Below are 18511 nucleotides of genomic sequence, written 5' to 3'. Positions count from 1 at the left end.
CTCTCCGGGGTCCTCCCACCTTCAGCGGGGCAGATGACCTCTGACCTCAGACCCATACCTGCTGTCCTGGTGGCCCCATGTTGGAGCCCCAGAGTGACCATGTGACCTGTGGCTGACCAATCAGCTGAAAGAGGATGTGATATTCACTGTGTAATATCATGTGATTTTCACATGCACTAGTGTACTACTTAAATTAAGTAATCGTGTGACATGTGATTATGTGACGGTGGAGCACGTTATGTTATGGTTGATTATACTGCATTGTGGAGCTATTATGTTTTTGTCTATCAAGTTTTAATATCATTATTGTGCATGTTATTATGTTATTATTAATCATGTCATGTTGTTTAACATGGTATTATACTGCTATTGTTGGAAAAAATATTTTATTGTTGTTCATGTTATGTTATTGTTGAACATGTTATCATGTTAATGTTGAACATGTTATGTTATTGTTGAACATATTATCATGTTAATGTTGAACATGTCATGTTATTGTGAACATATTATAATGTTATTAACATGTTATGTTGATGCTATTGTTGGAGATATTCAGTTAATGATGAACAGGTTATGTTATTGTGACCATGATATTAGGTAAATGTTGAACATGTTATGTTATTGTGACCAGGATATGATGTAAATGTTGAATATGTTAGAAGGTTATTGTTGAACACATTATTTCAATGTGATCGTTTAACGTATTATTACAAAGTTATGGTTGAACACGTTTTTGTAATGTTATTAATGTTCAGGTTATCTGTGTCTATAACTAAATAAATTAGAATTCATGCTACGTTTTTTTTCTTTGATTTGTTATAGTTGATCATATCACCATAACATGACGCTGAGTTAGAAATCTATATATAGGTATACCTATAAATATATCTATAGATAATAATATAATAATAGCAATAATAATAATATTAATAGATACTTTTTTACAGCATTTTTCTGGGTTCTCAAAGACGGTTTACAAAAAGGAATACATTCAGACAGCACAGACACTCAAACAAACGGCAAATAAAAAACACTACAACAATAGACAACACATTATGTGAGAGAGAGAGGGTGGAAGATTGCGAAGTATGTATATCATATCGGATGTACATAATATGAATATACAACACAGTCTATTGCAACAATATCTACATTTATAGCCGAAGCGACTTCAATCTTTTTATTCACACAGTCACCCATTCACACCCCGACGGTGGAGTCAGCCCCGCAGGGCGACAGCCAGCTGGTCTGTCTCTCTCCTCCTCAACCTGAATATCAGTCTGATATAAATCATAATGAATAAATAGAACTGATAAACACACACATACACACACACACACACACACACACACACACACACACACACACACACACACACACACACACACACACACACACACAAGCACACACAAACACACACACACACACACACAAACACACACACACACACACACACACACACACACACACACACACACACACACACACACACACACACACACACACACACTAACACTAACACACACACACACACACACACACACACACACACACACACACACACACACACACACACACACACACACACACTAAAACACACACTCTTATCAGCCCAGCAGCAGCATTTCCCAGAATTCCAAGCGAGTGACTCTTGGCTTTCTCACAACAGGAGAAAATCAGAGAGACGCTATCAGGGCCCAGGGGGTGGGGCTAATGCTCCCAGGGGCGGGGCCAAGGCCTCCCAGGGGAGGAGTCTGTCAATCCAACAAGTCGCTGATGAGTGGCCATATAGCTGAAGACTGATAAGAATCTCACCCAATCAGAGACTCTCGGTCCCACAGGAGCAGAGGGGTAGTGAGTGTGTGTGCATCTCTGTTTGTGTGTTGGTGTGTTTGTGTGTGTGTGTTTGTGCATGTGTGTATATGTGTGTGCGCATGTGTATGTGTGTGTGCGTGCGTGTCTGTGTGCGTGCGTGTGTGTGTGTTTTTTTTTGCGTGCGTGTCTGCGTGCGTGCGCGTGTCTATGTGTGCGTGTGAGTGTGTGTGTGTGTGTGTGTGTGTCTGTGTCTGTGTCTGTGTGTGTCTGTGTGTCTGTGTCTGTGTTGTGTGTGTGTGACTGTGTCCCCTCACAGGTTCCCAGTGTTGTCAAAGTGTTCCATTGTTGTATTATACCACAGCATATAAACAATTCTTGACCCTGATTGGTTGAGTTTCGTTCCAGGGGGTGTGCCTTTGAACAGGCTCCCATCAAAGTGCCACAAACTGAACATTAAAATGTAAACATCAAACATTTACCACAACTGGCTGATACTAAGATAGAGAGAGAGAGGGGAGGGAGAGAGGGTGGGAAGGGAGGGGGGGAGAGAGGGGGAGAGATGAGGAGAGGGAGAGAGGAGGAGAGAGGAAGAGGGGAGGGAGAGAGGAGAGAGGGAGAGAGGGGAGGGAGAGAGGAGGAGAGAGGGAGCGAGGAGGTGAGAGAGGGGAGGGGGGAGGGACGGAGAGAGGGAGAGAGAGAGGGAGAGAGGGAGGAGGAGAGTGGAGGAGAGAGGGAGAGAGGGAGAGAGGGGAGGGAGAGAGGAGGAGAGAGGGAGCGAGGAGGTGAGAGAGGGGAGGGGGGAGGGACGGAGAGAGGGAGAGAGAGAGGGAGAGAGGGAGGAGGAGAGTGGAGGAGAGAGGGAGAGAGGGAGAGAGGGGAGGGAGAGAGGAGGAGAGAGGGAGCGAGGAGGTGAGAGAGGGGAGGGGGGAGGGACGGAGAGAGGGAGAGAGAGAGGGAGAGAGGGAGGAGGAGAGTGGAGGAGAGAGGGAGAGAGGGAGAGAGGGGAGGGAGAGAGGAGGAGAGAGGGAGCGAGGAGGTGAGAGAGGGGAGGGGGGAGGGACGGAGAGAGGGAGAGAGAGAGGGAGAGAGGGAGGAGGAGAGTGGAGGAGAGAGGGAGAGAGGTAGAGGGAGGCGTTAAGGTTCTCAGGGTTGTAAAGGTCCATAAATGCAGGGTGGCTATAGTGGGACACACACACTAACACGCACGCACGCACACAGAAGCACACACACACACACACACACACACACACACACACACACACACACACACACACACACACACACACACACACACACACACACACACACACACACACACACACACACACACACACACACACATTAACACCCTTGTGCTTGGGCGGGCATCAGTCTGATGGGGGGTCGGTTCTCCTCCAGCCTGTCTGGAGGACAGCAGCCCCTGGGGGCCCTGATGAGGAGAGGGGGGCCGGAGCCCGGACGCTGTCCCACGAGCCCCCCCCCTCATGGGGACAGGGTCACAGCTGCCCCCCCCCCCCTGCCTACAGCAACACAACATGAATACACTGTGATACATGTATCAATACATACAGATACATGTATCAATACAAACAGATACATGTATCAATACATACTGATACATGTATCAAATTCAATACATACTGATACATGTACCAATACATACAGATACATGTATCAATACAAACAGATACATGTATCAATACATACTGCATGTATCAATACATACTGCTACATGTATCAATGCATACAGATACATGTATCAATACCTCCATTTGTATCCATACATGTATCTGTATGTATCAATACTTTAATCTGTATCCATGCATGTATCTGTATGTATTGATACATGTATTCGTATTGTTGATACATGTATTAATACTTTAATCTATATCCGTATGCAGAAACATGCATTGATATATGTATCTGTATTATTGATATATGTATCTGTATGTATTGATACATGTATTTGTATTATTGATACATGTATCTGTATGTATGGATACATGTATCCGATTGTATGTACACATGTATCTGTATGTATTTATGTTAGTACTAGTGTCCACAGTACCGTGCAGTTGTTTTGAGGACTGTGACCGCTAGAGGGCAGCACATGCTCATGGGTTTATTTATTTGTGTGATGTAAATGATTTACTATGAACACAGGAAGGTTCATCGTCACATATTTGGAACAAAAACAAATCAAAAAATCAAAGCTAGGGACTACCCACTCCGTCTTAAACGTTGAATACAATCTTCTTTCTTTAACTAAGCACTGTAAACAATGCGGGTACGCATTAATCCATCGCAGAACTATAGGAACGTAACAAAGAACTACAGAAAAACGTAATCGGCGTGCTGACGTACCAAGTGACGCTCCCCGAGGAGCCGCTGCAGCATCGGAGCTCGACGCTATCGACGTCATGTTTGTGATGTTTTGTACCTCTTTAGATTAGATTACAACTTTATTATCCAGAGGCTTCATAACACTCGACAACGCGGATATTACCGACAAAATGGCAGCGCTCTGGTGAGTAAAGACACGCATAATAGTTAGTCCTTAGAGCTCCTTTTATGTAGCCTTTATTAGAGCTAGTTTAGTTAGCATTATGTGGCCTACATTAGTGCTAGTTTAGTTAGCATTGTGTATCCTTCAGTCGAGCTAGTTTAGTTAGCATTATGTAGCCTTCATAGGATTATAATGCCCAGGACAGGTCAAGTGGTACTAGTTAGGGTTGATGTTGACATGTGGGGGTTGATGATGTGGGGTGGATGATGTGGGGGTGGATGATGTGTGGGTTGATGATGTGGGGTGGATGATGTGTGGGTTGATGATGTGGGGGTGGATGATGTGTGGGTTGATGATGTGGGGGTGGATGATGTGGGGGTTGATGATGTGTGGGTTGATGATGTGTGGGTTGATGATGTGGGGGTTGATGATTACATGTGGGGGTGGATGATGTGGGGGTGGATGATGTGTGGGTTGATGATGTGGGGTTGATGATGTGTGGGTTGATGATGTGGGGTGGATGATGTGTGGGTTGATGATGTGGGGGTTGATGATGTGGGGGTTGATGATTACATGTGGGGTTGATGATGTGGGGGTGGATGATGTGGGGGTGGATGATGTGGGGGTTGATGATGTGTGGGTTGATGATGTGGGGTGGATGATGTGGGGGTGGATGATGTGGGGGTGGATGATGTGTGGGTTGATGATGTGGGGTGGATGATGTGGGGGTGGATGATGTGGGGGTTGATGATTACATGTGGGGGTGGATGATGTGGGGGTGGATGATGTGTGGGTTGATGATGTGGGGGTGGATGATGTGGGGGTTGATGATTACATGTGGGGGTGGATGATGTGGGGGTGGATGATGTGTGGGTTGATGATGTGGGGTGGATGATGTGGGGGTTGATGATGTGGGGTGGATGATGTGGGGGTTGATGATTACATGTGGGGGTGGATGATGGGTTGATGATGTGGGGGTGGATGATGTGTGGGTTGATGATGTGGGGGTTGATGATGTGGGGGTTGATGATTACATGTGGGGGTGGATGATGTGGGGTGGATGATGTGTGGGTTGATGATGTGGGGTGGATGATGTGTGGGTTGATGATGTGGGGTGGATGATGTGGGGGTTGATGATGTGGGGTGGATGATGTGGGGGTTGATGATTACATGTGGGGGTGGATGATGGGTTGATGATGTGGGGGTTGATGATGTGGGAGTGGATGATGTGGGGGTGGATGATGTGGGGGTGGATGATGTGGGGGTGGGTGATGTGGGGGTTGATGATTACATGTGGGGGTGGATGTTGTGGGGGTGGATGATGTGGGGGTTGATGATGTGGGGGGTGGATGATGTGGGGATGGATGATGTGGGGGTGGATGATGTGGGGGTGGGTGATGTGTGGGTGGGTGATGTGTGGGGTGGATGATGTGGGGGTGGATGATGTGTGGGGTGGATGATGTGGGGGTTGATGATGTGGGGTGGATGATGTGGGGGTGGATGATGTGGGGGTGGATGATGTGGGGTTGATGATGTGTGGGGTGGATGATGTGGGGGTGGGTGATGGGTTGATGATGTGGGGATGGATGATGTGGGGGTGGATGATGTGGGGGTGGATGATGTGGGGGTGGATGATGTGGGGGTGGGTGATGTGGGGGTGGATGATGTGGGTGGATGATGTGGGGGTGGATGATGTGGGGTGGATGATGGGTGGATGATGTGGGGGTGGATGATGTGGGGGTGGGTGATGTGGGGGTGGATGATGTGGGGGTGGATGATGTGGGGTGGATGATGGGTTGATGATGTGGGGGTTGATGATGTGGGGGTGGATGATGTGGGGTGGATGATGTGGGGTGGATGATGTGGGGGTGGATGATGGCTCAACGTGTGTCTCCAGACCCTCCGTCCAGATGAGCTCTAAGAACAAGAAGCGGGCGCTGCTGCCGGCGCGGCCCGAGAGCCTCTCCGTGGACCGGGTCCTGGAGGACCTGTCCTCCGCCCCGCCCCGGGACCCCGTCTTCAGCATCCTGCAGACCCCCCACCCAGGTCAGGACCCCCGGACCTGGTGTATGACCCCCAGCATAACCCCTAGACCCCCAGTATAACCAATAGACCCCCAGTATAACCCCCAGTATAACCCCTAGACCCCCAGTATAACCAATAGACCCCCAGTATAACCCCTAGACCCCCCAGTATAACCCCCAGTGTAACCCCTAGACCCCCCAGTATAACCCCTAGACCCCCCAGTATAACCCCTAGACCCCCCAGTATAACCCCTAGACCCCCCAGTATAACCCCTAGACCCCCCAGTATAACCCCTAGACCCCCCAGTATAACCCCTAGACCCCCCAGTATAACCCCTAGACCCCCCAGTATAACCCCTAGACCCCCAGTATAACCCCTAGACCCCCAGTATAACCCCTAGACCCCCAGTATAACCCCTAGACCCCCAGTATAACCAATATACCCCCAGTATAACCCCTAGACCCCCCAGTATGACCCCTAGACCCCCCAGTATAACCCCTAGACCCCCAGTATAACCAATAGACCCCCCAGTATAACCCCTAGACCCCCCAGTATAACCAATTGACCCCCAGTATAACCCCTAGACCCCCAGTATAACCCCCAGTATAACCCCTAGACCCCCAGTATAACCCCCAGTATAACCCCTAGACCCCCAGTATAACCAATAGACCCCCAGTATAACCAATAGACCCCCAGTATAACCCCTAGACCCCCAGTATAACCCCTAGACCCCCAGTATAACCCCCAGTGTAACCCCTAGACCCCCCAGTATAACCCCTAGACCCCCCAGTATAACCCCTAGACCCCCCAGTATAACCAATAGACCCCCCAGTATAACCCCTTGACCCCCAGTATAACCCATAGACCCCCCAGTATAACCCCTAGACCCCCCAGTATAACCCCTTGACCCCCAGTATAACCCCTAGACCCCCCAGTATAACCCCTAGACCCCCCAGTATAACCAATAGACCCCCAGTATAACCCCTAAACCCCCAGTATAACCAATAGACCCCCAGTGTAACCAATAGACCCCCAGTATAACCCCTAGACCCCCAGTTTAACCCCTAGACCCCCCAGTATAACCCCTAGACCCCCAGTATAACCAATAGACCCCCAGTATAACCCCTAGACCCCCCAGTATAACCCCCAGTATAACCCCTAGACCCCCCAGTATAACCCCTAGACCCCCCAGTATAACCAATAGACCCCCAGTATAACCCCTAGACCCCCAGTATAACCCCTAGACCCCCAGTATAACCCCTAGACCCCTCAGTATAACCCCTAGACCCCCAGTATAACCCCTAAACCCCCAGTATAACCCCTAGACCCCCCAGTATAACCCCTAGACCCCCAGTATAACCAATAGACCCCCAGTATAACCCCTAGACCCCCAGTGTAACCCCTAGACCCCCCAGTATAACCCCTAGACCCCCCAGTATAACCCCTAGTCCCCCAGTATAACCAATAGACCCCCAGTATAACCAATAGACCCCCAGTATAACCCCTAAACCCCCAGTATAACCCCTAGACCCCCCAGTATAACCCCTAGACCCCCAGTATAACCAATAGACCCCCAGTATAACCAATAGACCCCCCAGTATAACCCCTAGACCCCCAGTATAACCCCTAGACCCCCAGTATAACCAATAGACCCGCAGTATAACCAATAGACCCCCAGTATAACCCCTAGACCCCCAGTATAACCAATAGACCCCCCAGTATAACCCCTAGACCCCCCAGTATAACCCCTAGACCCCCCAGTATAACCCCGAGACCCCCAGTATAACCGATAGACCCCCAGTATAACCACTCCTCAGACCATTATAACCAGTCCCCCATAGACCATTATAACCATTATAACCTGTCCTCATCGACCAGGCACCCAGGGGTCAGAGGTCACCTACCAGCAGGGTCGGCGCTACCTGGAGGTCAACCAGAGGCTGCTGGAGGTCAGAGGTCATCTGGGCCTTCAGAGGGAGGGGCTGCACTCGGCCGGGGAGCAGCTGGAGCGGACCGTGACCGAGGTCAAAGGTCGGGCTCTCTGAGTCCCTGGGGGTCTGACCTCTGACCCTGACGGTGTTCAGAGTGGACTGTCTGTACTGTGGAAGGACCGTCTATCCCTGAGGAGCCCACACTGTTAAACCCTCTCTGTGTCGTCCCACTCCTGTCAATAAAGTTGTACCTGATAACATTGTCTTCTGTTTTGATTCCACTCAAAGAGACCACACGGCGTTATTAAAGCATCACTTTATTGACACCAACTCAGACCCACGTACAGATTCACACCTCACAGCCCAGGCCATCACCTGGTACCACCTGGTATACTGGAATGAAGGACTGGTATCATACTGGTATGATGTACTGGTATCTTACTGGTATGATGTACTGGTATCTTACTGGTATGGGGTACCATCTGTTGTACTGGTATGATGTACTGGTATCCTACAGGTATACTGGTATGATGTACTGGTATCATACTGGTAAGGGGTACCACCTGGTGTTCTGGTATCACACTGGTACGGTGTACCACCTGGTATCATAATGGTATAGTAGGGTGAACTATCTGGTATCATAATAGTATAGTGTGGTGAACTATCTGGTATCATAATGGTATAGAACGGTGAACCGTGTGGTCTTGGGGTACGGTGTAGGAGGTGGCCCTAAGGTACTATCGGGGGGTAACTAGTAGCACTAGTAGGTATAGTACGGTGAACCGTGTGGTCCTGGGGTGAGGTGTAGGAGGTGGCCCTAAGGTACTATCGGGTGGTAACTAGGAGCAGGGCGACCATAACGAGCGTTTGGGGCGGTGGTTCTGCTGTGAGCTGAACGGCGGACCGGAGGTCCCTGACCCTGAACCCTTCCCAGGTCAGGGTCCCAGCAGGGCGTTGGCATGGAGACCAGAAGCCTCTGGAGGGCACCTGTCCGTCACGCTGTGAGGCGTCAGGGAGGAGACTGCGCCGCAGCGTCTGATGCATGACGTTAAGATGTTCCACAACACGGGAGGCCGGTATGTGGGCCTCCTGATCTATCATCTATCACTACGTACAGCAAGACAAGTATACATTACATTACACAGAACGACGTCCATCCGCTGGTCATTAGATCAGCTGATACAGAATACTGAGCTGGGGATAGGCAGTCAGGGAGGCCATGGGGATAGGTGATAGCGGGGGGATAGGTGATAGCAGGGGGCCGTGGGGGATAGGGGATAGGTGATAGCAGGGGGGGATAGGTGATAGCAGGGGGCCGTGGGGGATAGGTGATAGCAGGGGGGGATAGGTGATAGCAGGGGGCCGTGGGGGATAGGGGATAGGTGATAGCAGGGGGGGATAGGTGATAGCAGGGGGCCGTGGGGGATAGGTGATAGCAGATAGGTTTCTATTATTCTTGACAATGTTCTCAAATCCTGAACAGTCCGTTTCCAGAGGACTTCCTGGAGCGTTGATCCCAGGAGGACGGGGAGCCGTGATCAAGTGCGACGCTGGAAGGTTTTCTAGATGAGTCTATTTACAGCAGAGGTCAGGGTTCACATCAGAGTCTCCAGCGCGGCAGCTAGCCGGAGCGGCTAAAGGGTAGCGGTGGTGGCTAAGAGCAGCAGGAGGTGTTCAGAGAGCAGGACTTAAAGTTATTAAATAGTGTCTGGCACAGATTGGATTCCCGTGTGGTTTGTTTTGCATATCTTTGTTCTACGTCAGCCTGTCCTCGGAGTTAGTTTATGTGACGACATCCAGATAGTTACGTTTAAAGTGTGCGTGTGACGTAGTCACCAAGCAAAAGTCTATGTACAAGTAAAAAATGAGTACAAAAGATGCATCTCTATTGTGAGTGATGTTGGTCTAAACTGCTACGTCGGTGGTCTTCTAGCAGATAGGAGGGTGGATGAGTGGTGGAGGGTTGGAGGTCTCGCAGAGGTGATGGAGTCCCCCTGAGCTGAGGGGTGGGGTCGCCTCTGAGGTGGAGGAGCGCTCTACGCCTCAGCCTTCTCCCCGGTCTTCTGGCCGCTGGGTGTGGCGGGGGGCTCCTGGGTACTGCAGGTCATGGGGCTAGGCGTGTAGTTGAACGGGGTGACTCTGGCAGACTTACTGGGGGACCCCTGACGGAAGAGCACCCCTCCGGACGTGAAGCTGTCGGGGGTTCCCGTGGAGACGGAGCTGTGGCCCCGCGGGGGTCCATCCGAGTCCCCTTCCTGGAGGACCCCTCCTGGCCCGGCCTTCCACAGCGTGGACAGACCAGAGCCGTCCTCAGAGGGCGTTGCCTCGGCCTTGAGGGAGGAGCTCGAGTGGGTCTTACCGGAGAAGTCTTCCGTCTGGACGGTTGCGTCGCTTGTTTTTCGTGAGGCGAGGATGATGGTGGGCAGCTTCCCTGGCATGGCCGCAGACTTGGGCTTCTCCTCGGGAGAAGGTGCGAGAGGCAGCGCCGTCGCCGGCAGAGTGGTCTTCAAGATCTGCGGCACATCCTCGTCCTTAATCCTCCTCCAGGTGACCCTGTGGTTCGGCCGCGACCCCCTCCTCTTGGTGTCGTCTTCGCTCTTGGCTCGCCCGCTGGAGTCTGAGGAGGAAGACCGGACCGACGAGCGGCTGGTGACCCGGCTCAGTACGTTGATACTGGGAGAGGAGGCGTGCCGTTTGAAGGTGTCCTGCTGCTGCTGCCTGGCAGCAGACCCCCTGGCCGGCCCGGGCCGCTGCGCCGCCCTGCAGGGACTCTCCGAGCTGGTCCTCCGGGGCGGACGCCTGGCCGAGGCTTCCCGCTCCCCGGAGCCGGCCCTCGTGGCGGCCGGACTCTGCTTCAGACGGCTGGGGTCCGGATGGACTGTCTTGGGGGCCGGACCCTTAGCCGGCGTCCTCCTCGGCCCCTGAACTGCCACCTTGAGCTCCTGGCAGCGAGAGGAGCAGAGGAAGACGGCGGCGGCGGCGGGACGCCCTCTGCGAGAGGAGCTCTGGGCCGGGGGAGCGGAGTGCGCGGTGCCCTCGCGCCTCATGAGGGTTTTGGACTCCTTGATGAACGTCAGTTGTCTGAGGAACCCGTTTCGATCGGTCTCAGTTCCACCCGAGTGGGCCGAGGTCATCCGGACCAGGTCCAGCCGATTGGCTGGAGGAGGTCGTTTCCCTGTCACATGGCTGTTAGGTCTGCTCACATTGGTCGGCTGGTTGGTTACCAACGGGGATATGGCTCTAGTTTGCCTTGAGCTCTGCATGAATGGGATTCGAACCGGAGACTTCTGTGTTTTATGTGCGGTGGACTTTTGCTCTTGACTCGGGACAGGGGAGCGACCCTTCCTCTCCGGAGGACTCGTAGCAGGAGGACTACTTGATGGTGTGGCGTTCTTCTTAGGAACACATTTATTGATTTGAATCGGAGAGGTGATCTTCCTCTGGGAGTGTTTAGACAGAGTAGAGCTTTGTGAGGAACCAGAAGAAGAGCTCTTTGGAATCCTGGGTGGAGGAGTGGAGCTCCTCTTGGGGAGGGACCACTCCATCTCCTGGGGCTGTCCCAGGCGGTGGAGGCTCTTGGAGCGGTGTTGGGCGAGCTGCGGGTTCTTGGGAGCGTCTGGCCTTGTTGACACTTTGTTTGGAGGGGGCCTTTGGGAGAGGGTCGTCTCTTTTTTAGGAGTGTAGATCACTGTTCTTCCTCTGAACACCACAGGCAGGTTTGCAACCGGTTTGCGATGAGCAAAGTCCAGAGGTTTGTTGGGCTTTTTGTCTTTGGCAAACGTCTTTTCCTTGGGTGTAAAACTGGACGTGGACATGAACGAAAGGACGGATTCTGTCTCTTCGGAGGAAGGCTCCTGTGACTTGGATGCCATCAATCCTGTGACCACAGAGTTTGCTCCTTCTTGTATCGCTCTCCACTCCACACTGTTGAGGTCTGAGTCTTTGTCGGACGCCAGGTCGTCACTGTCAGAGTCCTGATCCATGTTCCAGATGAACTTCTGCGTGTTGTTCTTTTGATTCTGATTCTTCTCTGCCTTCTTCTTCCTGGCGGCCATCTTCCTCCTCTGCTTGGGCATGGCGGACGTGATGCACCTCTGCAGGAGGTCGTCCTCGGAGTCCAGGCTCACGGAGCTGGGCGAGCTCTGCGCCTCGTACGGGCTGTGGAAGGCCGTGGGCCGGGAGAGCCCCGTCGGGTTGGTTTTGTTGTGTCTAGTCTTGGTCCAGATCTGCTGTGGTTTGCTCTGGTGCTCCTCAAACTCTGCGTCGCTGAGGGAGCTCAGAGAGGTGCTGAGGGAGTAGCACGATGGCGAGTCGCTCTTCATCAGGTTCTGCTTGATCCTGTGGAAGCCTTTGGGCTCGCTCTGCGGCTCTGTTCTGCCGACGTTGGTCATGCTCCGGGAGAGAGTGTTTCTGCTCGCTTCCCTTGTCTGCCTTCTCCCAGGTCGTTTGGTGAACCGCTCTTCTCGTTCCTTCTGGTCATTGTAGCAGTAGACGTCTTCTTTAGTGTGGGATGTTTGGATCATCTCAGGGTTTTGTATGACAGGAAGTGCCAGGACTTGCCCCTGTCGTGGCCGCTGCTGATTGGGCGACTGATCACGGTTCCTCTGATTGGTCACTCTGTCAGTCACTTCTTTACTCTGCATCAGCAATTTCTGAGTTTGGATGACGTGCTTCGTAGTTTTGCTCGTCTGGTTGACTTGTACGTTGGGTTGGGAGTTCACCCGATTGTTCTTATGGAAGTAAGAGAACTTCCTCAAGTCGTCGATCCTCTTGGCCTCGTCGTCCACCATGTCCTGGCTCCCGGTGTCTCTGGCCCTCCAGTCCTTGGCTCCCTTCTCCTTCACCGGATACTGAAGAGTCTCGTCACTCAGAGACGTGGTGCTGGAGAAGTTGACCGGAGTCCCTTCTGCAGAGTCGGTGAAGGACGAGTCGTCGAGTGTGATCTCCTTCTGCGTCATGACGACCCTCCTCCCAGAGGACCTCTGGCCACTGGAGTGTGGGACCATCATGTAGACCGGCAGCTGCATCTGTGTCTTGCTCTGAGAGTTTAGAAGATGAGGTGGGATGCTGGCCATCAGCGACGGCCGGACCTTGCGGAACTTTGACGGCATCGCCGAGTTGATGCATTCTTTCAGGATCTCTATGTCGTCGTCGGAGGTCGCCTCGCTAGAGCGTTCCTCCCGGTCCGCTGCGTCGTCATCGGCGAGCGGAGGGTTTCTGTCGCTTTGCTGCAGCAGAGGAGTGAGCTTCAGCTCCACGTCCTTTTGGACGTAGTGCTCATGCAGGGGCAGGGCGCTCAGGCTCGACGCACACGAGAAGTTCTCTGTGGGCTTCTCCACAGTGAAGTAGATCATGGTGTCCAGGTCAGGAGGGAGGTTGAACCTCTCTTTGAAGTCTGCGATCTCGAGGAACTTGCGCAGGCTGCTTTCCCACGGCACGCCGCCGCCCTGCGTGTCCGCAGGGTTCGGCTCCACACAGCAGGGGGTCTTACTCCGGCTCGGCGGCATGGTCTGACCCGGACTGTCGGGGAGGTCGCTGGGGCTGATGGTTCCATCGATCATCTCGCTGCACGGGTCACTCTGAATGGAGCTGGCGATGGACGGAGAGTCGAAGCTCCCGAGAGAGCTGAGGGAGCTGCAGCGGCTCATGACCAGCGGCGTCTCGTGGATGTAGTTCTCAGAGGAGCTGGACGGAGAGCGGTCCTCCAGCAGGGTGGGCGACGCGCCGCGGGAGTACTCCTTCTCCTGTTTGGACGGTATCTCCGTGGGATCGGTCAGGAGCTCGTCCTTCCCGGGGAAGGTTTTGGAGTCGGTCACTAGCAGCTGGCTGTCGCTGAGATCTTCCAAGGTTTCGTCTTCTGCGGTCGTCTTCACCACCTCTTCTCCGTCCTCCACCTCGATGATCTCCAGCGACGAGTCGCTCTCCAGCTCGTTGTCGCTCTGGCTCTGTCCGTCCAGCGGCCCCTCCCCGGAGGACAGCGAGGACAGCGAGCTGCAGCGCGAGAAGCAGATGGGCGTGTTCTCCACCGAGTACTTCTGCACCGTCTCCAGGGGGCCGATGATGGGGCTCCGGGCCGGGCCAAGGGGAGGGAACTTGGTGAGACTCCCCCCTGTGAGCACGCTAGGAACCCAGGCCTGCCTCCTAACGGCCTGGGTGGCCTGCACATGCACCGTCGTCTTCGCTGCACCAAATTTAGCCCCGCTGTGAATCAGAGGAACGTGTTGATAGGAGGGGGAGAGCTTGATGGAGGCCATGCTGACGTCGGAGGAGAGTTTAGTTGAGACGCTGGTCGGGGTGTGAGCTGCCAGCTCCTGCTCTACACTGCTAGCATCACAAGCTTTGAGCTCTTTGTTGTCCACAGAATCTCTCTCTGGAACATTGAGCGGGTTGGGACGGCTCATGGCAGTTGGCCCGGCATTGGCATACTCCTGACATTTAGCATACTCCAGGCGGTTAGCATACTCCAGATGGTTAGCATATGGCTGATGATTAGCATATTCCTGATGAATGACCTTGAGATCCAGCTGACTGGGCCTCTTGTGTTGCAGGGTGGCCGCGGCGGCTGGGGAGGCGATCTGGTCTCTACTGCCGCAGTAGCCGTCGCTGGTGCTGCCGCTGTTCAGGCTGTCGGTGGACAGGCTGGTGTGGGCGGCCTTCAGGCGGATCAGGGCGTGGGCCCGGCCCAGCCGCTCCCTGTGGGCCAGGCTGCTGGTGTCCGACAGGTGGCAGGGCGAGCAGGACTTGGCCCGCGCCTCGTTCAGCTCGTCCATCCCGTAGGGCCAGTCGGCGAAGGGGTCCTCGGAGCTGAGGCTGAAGCTGTCCTCCGACGAGGTGTGCATGGTGATGTCGTCCACCAGGCGGTCGATCTTGGCCACGGTGTTGGTGATCTTCTTGGCGAGCGTCTCGGCGGCGGCGGACACCACGTGGTCGTGAGACGTGTGCCTCCTGTCGCCGCCGTGAGACGGCTCCGCCTCCCGTTCGGCTTCGTTGTCTTTCCTTCCCGCTTGGAGGAAGTTGGAGTTACCGAGGAACATGGAGAGCCGGGAGAAGCTGCCCGTGTCCAGACTGCTGGACAGGTTGGGGGCCTCGTCGTCGTCGAAGCAGCCCGAGTCGGAGGCGTAGTCCCGGGCCAGGCTCTCCATGTGGCGGAGGGGCTTGTGGAGGCCCAGGTGCTTGGGGCTGGGCTTGTCCAGGGTGTCGAAGGTCTCGGAGAGGTGCTTGGCGTCGAGCTCCGCCTCCAGCGCCTTCTGCTTCCTCATGTAGAGCGAGGGCACGCAGGAGCCCGGCGAGACCACCGCCGCGTCCTTGTACTTGAAGGGGCGGTTGGAGAGCAGGTTCCGCAGGGCGGCCGCGCTGCCCATGGCGATCATCTTGTGCTTGGAGTGGATGAGGTTGCGCAGCATGCTGACGGCCCCCAGGTCCCACAGCAGCTCCTGGTCGCGGGGGCTGCGCGCCGACAGGTTCCACAGGGTCCCGCAGGCGTTGCTGACGATGGTCAGGCTGTGGGAGCGCAGGTGCTGCAGCAGCGTCTGCAGGCAGCTGTGGTCCCGCAGCACTTGTCTGAGGACCAGAGGTACACCAGGGACAGCCTTAGGGCATCATCAATGTAGAGTGGGAACCTTAACTAGCCAACCCTCACCCTTTAACCAGCCTACACTCTACCTCTAACCAGCCTACCCTAACCTTCTAACCAGCCTACCCTAACCCTCTAACCAGCTGACCCTAACCCTCTAACGGGCTGACCCTAACCCTCTAACGGGCTGACCCTAACCCTCTAACCAGCCTACCCTAACCCTTTAACCAGCCTACCCTAACCCTCTAACCAGCTGACCCTAACCCTCTAACGGGCTGACCCTAATCCTCTAACCAGCCTACCCTAACCCTTTAACCAGCCTACCCTAACCCTCTAACCAGCCTACCCTAACCCTAACCCTGTAACCAGACCCACCGGTAGTCGTCGCGCGTGGCGATGAGGCTGGACACGTTGCGCAGGATGCCCCCCCCGCTCTCGATGATGGCCAGGGAGTTGGTCTGGCAGCGGTAGGTCAGGGTGGACACCAGGAAGCCCAGCGCCCCGTCCACGGAGCAGATGGACACCTTGTTCTCCACGCTGTGGGCGGACAGGTTCCACAGCGCGCTGAGCAGGCTCTTCAGGGTCGACTCCTGCACACACAACGAGTTACACACAAAGAGTTACACACAACGAGTTACACACACAACGAGTTACACACGAGTTACACACACAACGAGTTACACACACAACGTGTTACACACACACGAGTTACACACACCGTTACACACACACGAGTTACACACACCGTGTTACTCGTGTGTGTGTACTCGTGTGAGGTTACACATAACGTGTTACACACAGCCTGTTACACACACAACGTGTTGAGCAAACAACGTGTTACACACACAACAACTGATCCACCTCCTAGCACCACCCTACCCTAACCTCCAGGAGGCGGACTCACCCCAACCTCCAGGAGGCGGACTCACCCTAACCTCCAGGAGGCGGACTCACCCTAACCTCCAGGAGGCGAAGTCACCCTAACCTCCAGGAGGCGGACTCACCCTAACCTCCAGGAGGCGGACTCACCCTAACCTCCAGGAGGCGGACTCACCCTAACCTCCAGGAGGCGGACTCACCCTAACCTCCAGGAGGCGGACTCACCCTAACCTCCAGGAGGAGGACTCACCCTAACCTCCAGGAGGCGAACTCACCCCAACCTCCAGGAGGCGGACTCACCCCAACCTCCAGGAGGAGGACTCACCCTACCCTGATCCAGGAGGAGGACTCACCCTAACCTCCAGGAGGCGGACTCACCTTGGTGGCCTGCAGGGCGCAGCTGATGAGGGCCGGGACGCTGCCCATGTCCCTCAGAACCCTCTTGCTGCTGATGTCGGCCCTCCAGGACAGGTTCCTCAGGATGCTGGAGACCACCTGGTGGAGCTCCTCGCTGTCCGACTCCAGCTGGGCCACCAGCGCCGCCAGGCAGCTCCGCTTGGAGCACAGCGTGGCCTGCAGGGGGGGGGGGGGGGGCAGGCGTCACCACTCTCCGCTAGTCCAGCATCACGCTGCCAACGCCACCGCACCCCAAGAGACTGAAGACTCACGGGTTCAGAGTTCACCTGGACTCTGCATAGCCTCCCGCCTTACCCCCCCGCACCCCTGGCACCCAAAGGTAGTCCCCAGCAGGGTTTAGCGTCTTACCCTAGCTATCTGTTGTACACTAACCCTGGAGCCTCCATTACCAGCTCTCTCCTGCCCCCTATGGCCCCAGTGGGGGCTGACGGAGGCCCCCATAGGGCCTCCATCCCTGACCTCCATCCCTGACGGTGGTGTCCTGCTCCTACCTTGTTGGCCACGTCCCCGAAGGTGAGGTTGGTGAGCGCCATGCCGGCATAGCGCCGCAGCGCCAGGTTGATGGGGTCGTTGAGCATCCCGTACGTCTCCTGGTCCAGGTGGAGCAGGTCAGCCACCACCTGCAGGGCGCCTGGAGCAGAGCACACAGTGAGGAGCTGCACCCTGACGGAGGAGCTGCACCCTGACGGAGGAGCTGCACCCTGACGGAGGAGCTGCCCCCTGACGGAGGAGCTGCACCCTGACGGAGGAGCTGCCCACTGACGGAGGCACTGCCCCCTGACAGAGGAGCTGCCCCCTGACGGAGGAGCTGCACCCTGACGGAGGAGCTGCACCCTGACGGAGGAGCTGCCCCCTGACAGAGGAGCTGCACCCTGACGGAGGAGCTGCCCCTGATGGAGGCACTGCTCACAGTGAGGGGCTGCACCCTGACAGAGGCACTGCCCCCTGAGGGAGGCACTGCCCACTGACGGAGGAGCTGCCCACTGACGGAGGCACTGCACAGCATTGTTTAGTGTTGTAATGTTGTGGTTGTTTAGTGTTGTGTTGTGCTGTGTTGTGGTTGTGTTGTTGTTTACCCAGCTCGTTCATGGCACGGCGGTACTCCTCTTCGAAGGAGAGCTTCATCACAGCGCAGGTCACCTGACAGATCTGAGGGTCCACTGGCTCCGGGATGTCTGGAGGAGAACCGCAGTGAGCAGAGGAACCGGGACCTAGAACCACCTATGACCTCATCCACCTCCTAGAACCCCCTAGAACCTCATCCACCTCCTAGAACCACCTAGAACCTCATCCACCTCCTAGAACCAACTAGAACCTCATCCACCTCCTAGAACCTCATCCACCTCCTAGAACCACCTAGAACCT

At 54.6% G+C, this 18511-nt stretch overlaps 2 protein-coding genes across 2 annotated transcripts in view; one reads left to right on the top strand and one right to left on the bottom strand.

Moving 5' to 3' along the window:
• The first annotated feature begins 4185 nt into the window (after positions 1-4185).
• c7h19orf25 (chromosome 7 C19orf25 homolog) lies at positions 4186-8552 on the top strand. The gene is made up of 3 exons (XM_056594092.1): positions 4186-4342; positions 6219-6367; positions 8225-8552. The coding sequence occupies exons 2-3, from the start codon at positions 6232-6234 to the stop codon at positions 8389-8391; spliced, it is 303 nt and encodes a 100-aa protein (XP_056450067.1). The 5' UTR covers positions 4186-4342; positions 6219-6231; the 3' UTR covers positions 8392-8552.
• A 1761-nt stretch (positions 8553-10313) lies between these two features.
• The window catches only part of apc2 (APC regulator of WNT signaling pathway 2), a 15408-nt gene continuing 7210 nt past the window's right edge, over positions 10314-18511 (bottom strand). Inside the window, exons 10-15 of the mRNA XM_056594737.1 lie at positions 18223-18321; positions 17638-17777; positions 17108-17302; positions 16226-16440; positions 14740-15837; positions 10314-14673 (exon numbers count right to left, since the gene is read on the bottom strand). Coding sequence (XP_056450712.1) covers positions 10314-14673; positions 14740-15837; positions 16226-16440; positions 17108-17302; positions 17638-17777; positions 18223-18321 — 6107 coding nt within the window. The remainder of the gene's footprint in view (positions 14674-14739; positions 15838-16225; positions 16441-17107; positions 17303-17637; positions 17778-18222; positions 18322-18511) is intronic.

Source organism: Gadus chalcogrammus, chromosome 7 (assembly GCF_026213295.1).
Source record: "Gadus chalcogrammus isolate NIFS_2021 chromosome 7, NIFS_Gcha_1.0, whole genome shotgun sequence".
Classification (NCBI taxonomy): domain Eukaryota; kingdom Metazoa; phylum Chordata; class Actinopteri; order Gadiformes; family Gadidae; genus Gadus; species Gadus chalcogrammus.
Note: the sequence above shows the minus strand (reverse complement) of the source record. Positions and strands in the feature narration are given on the sequence as shown.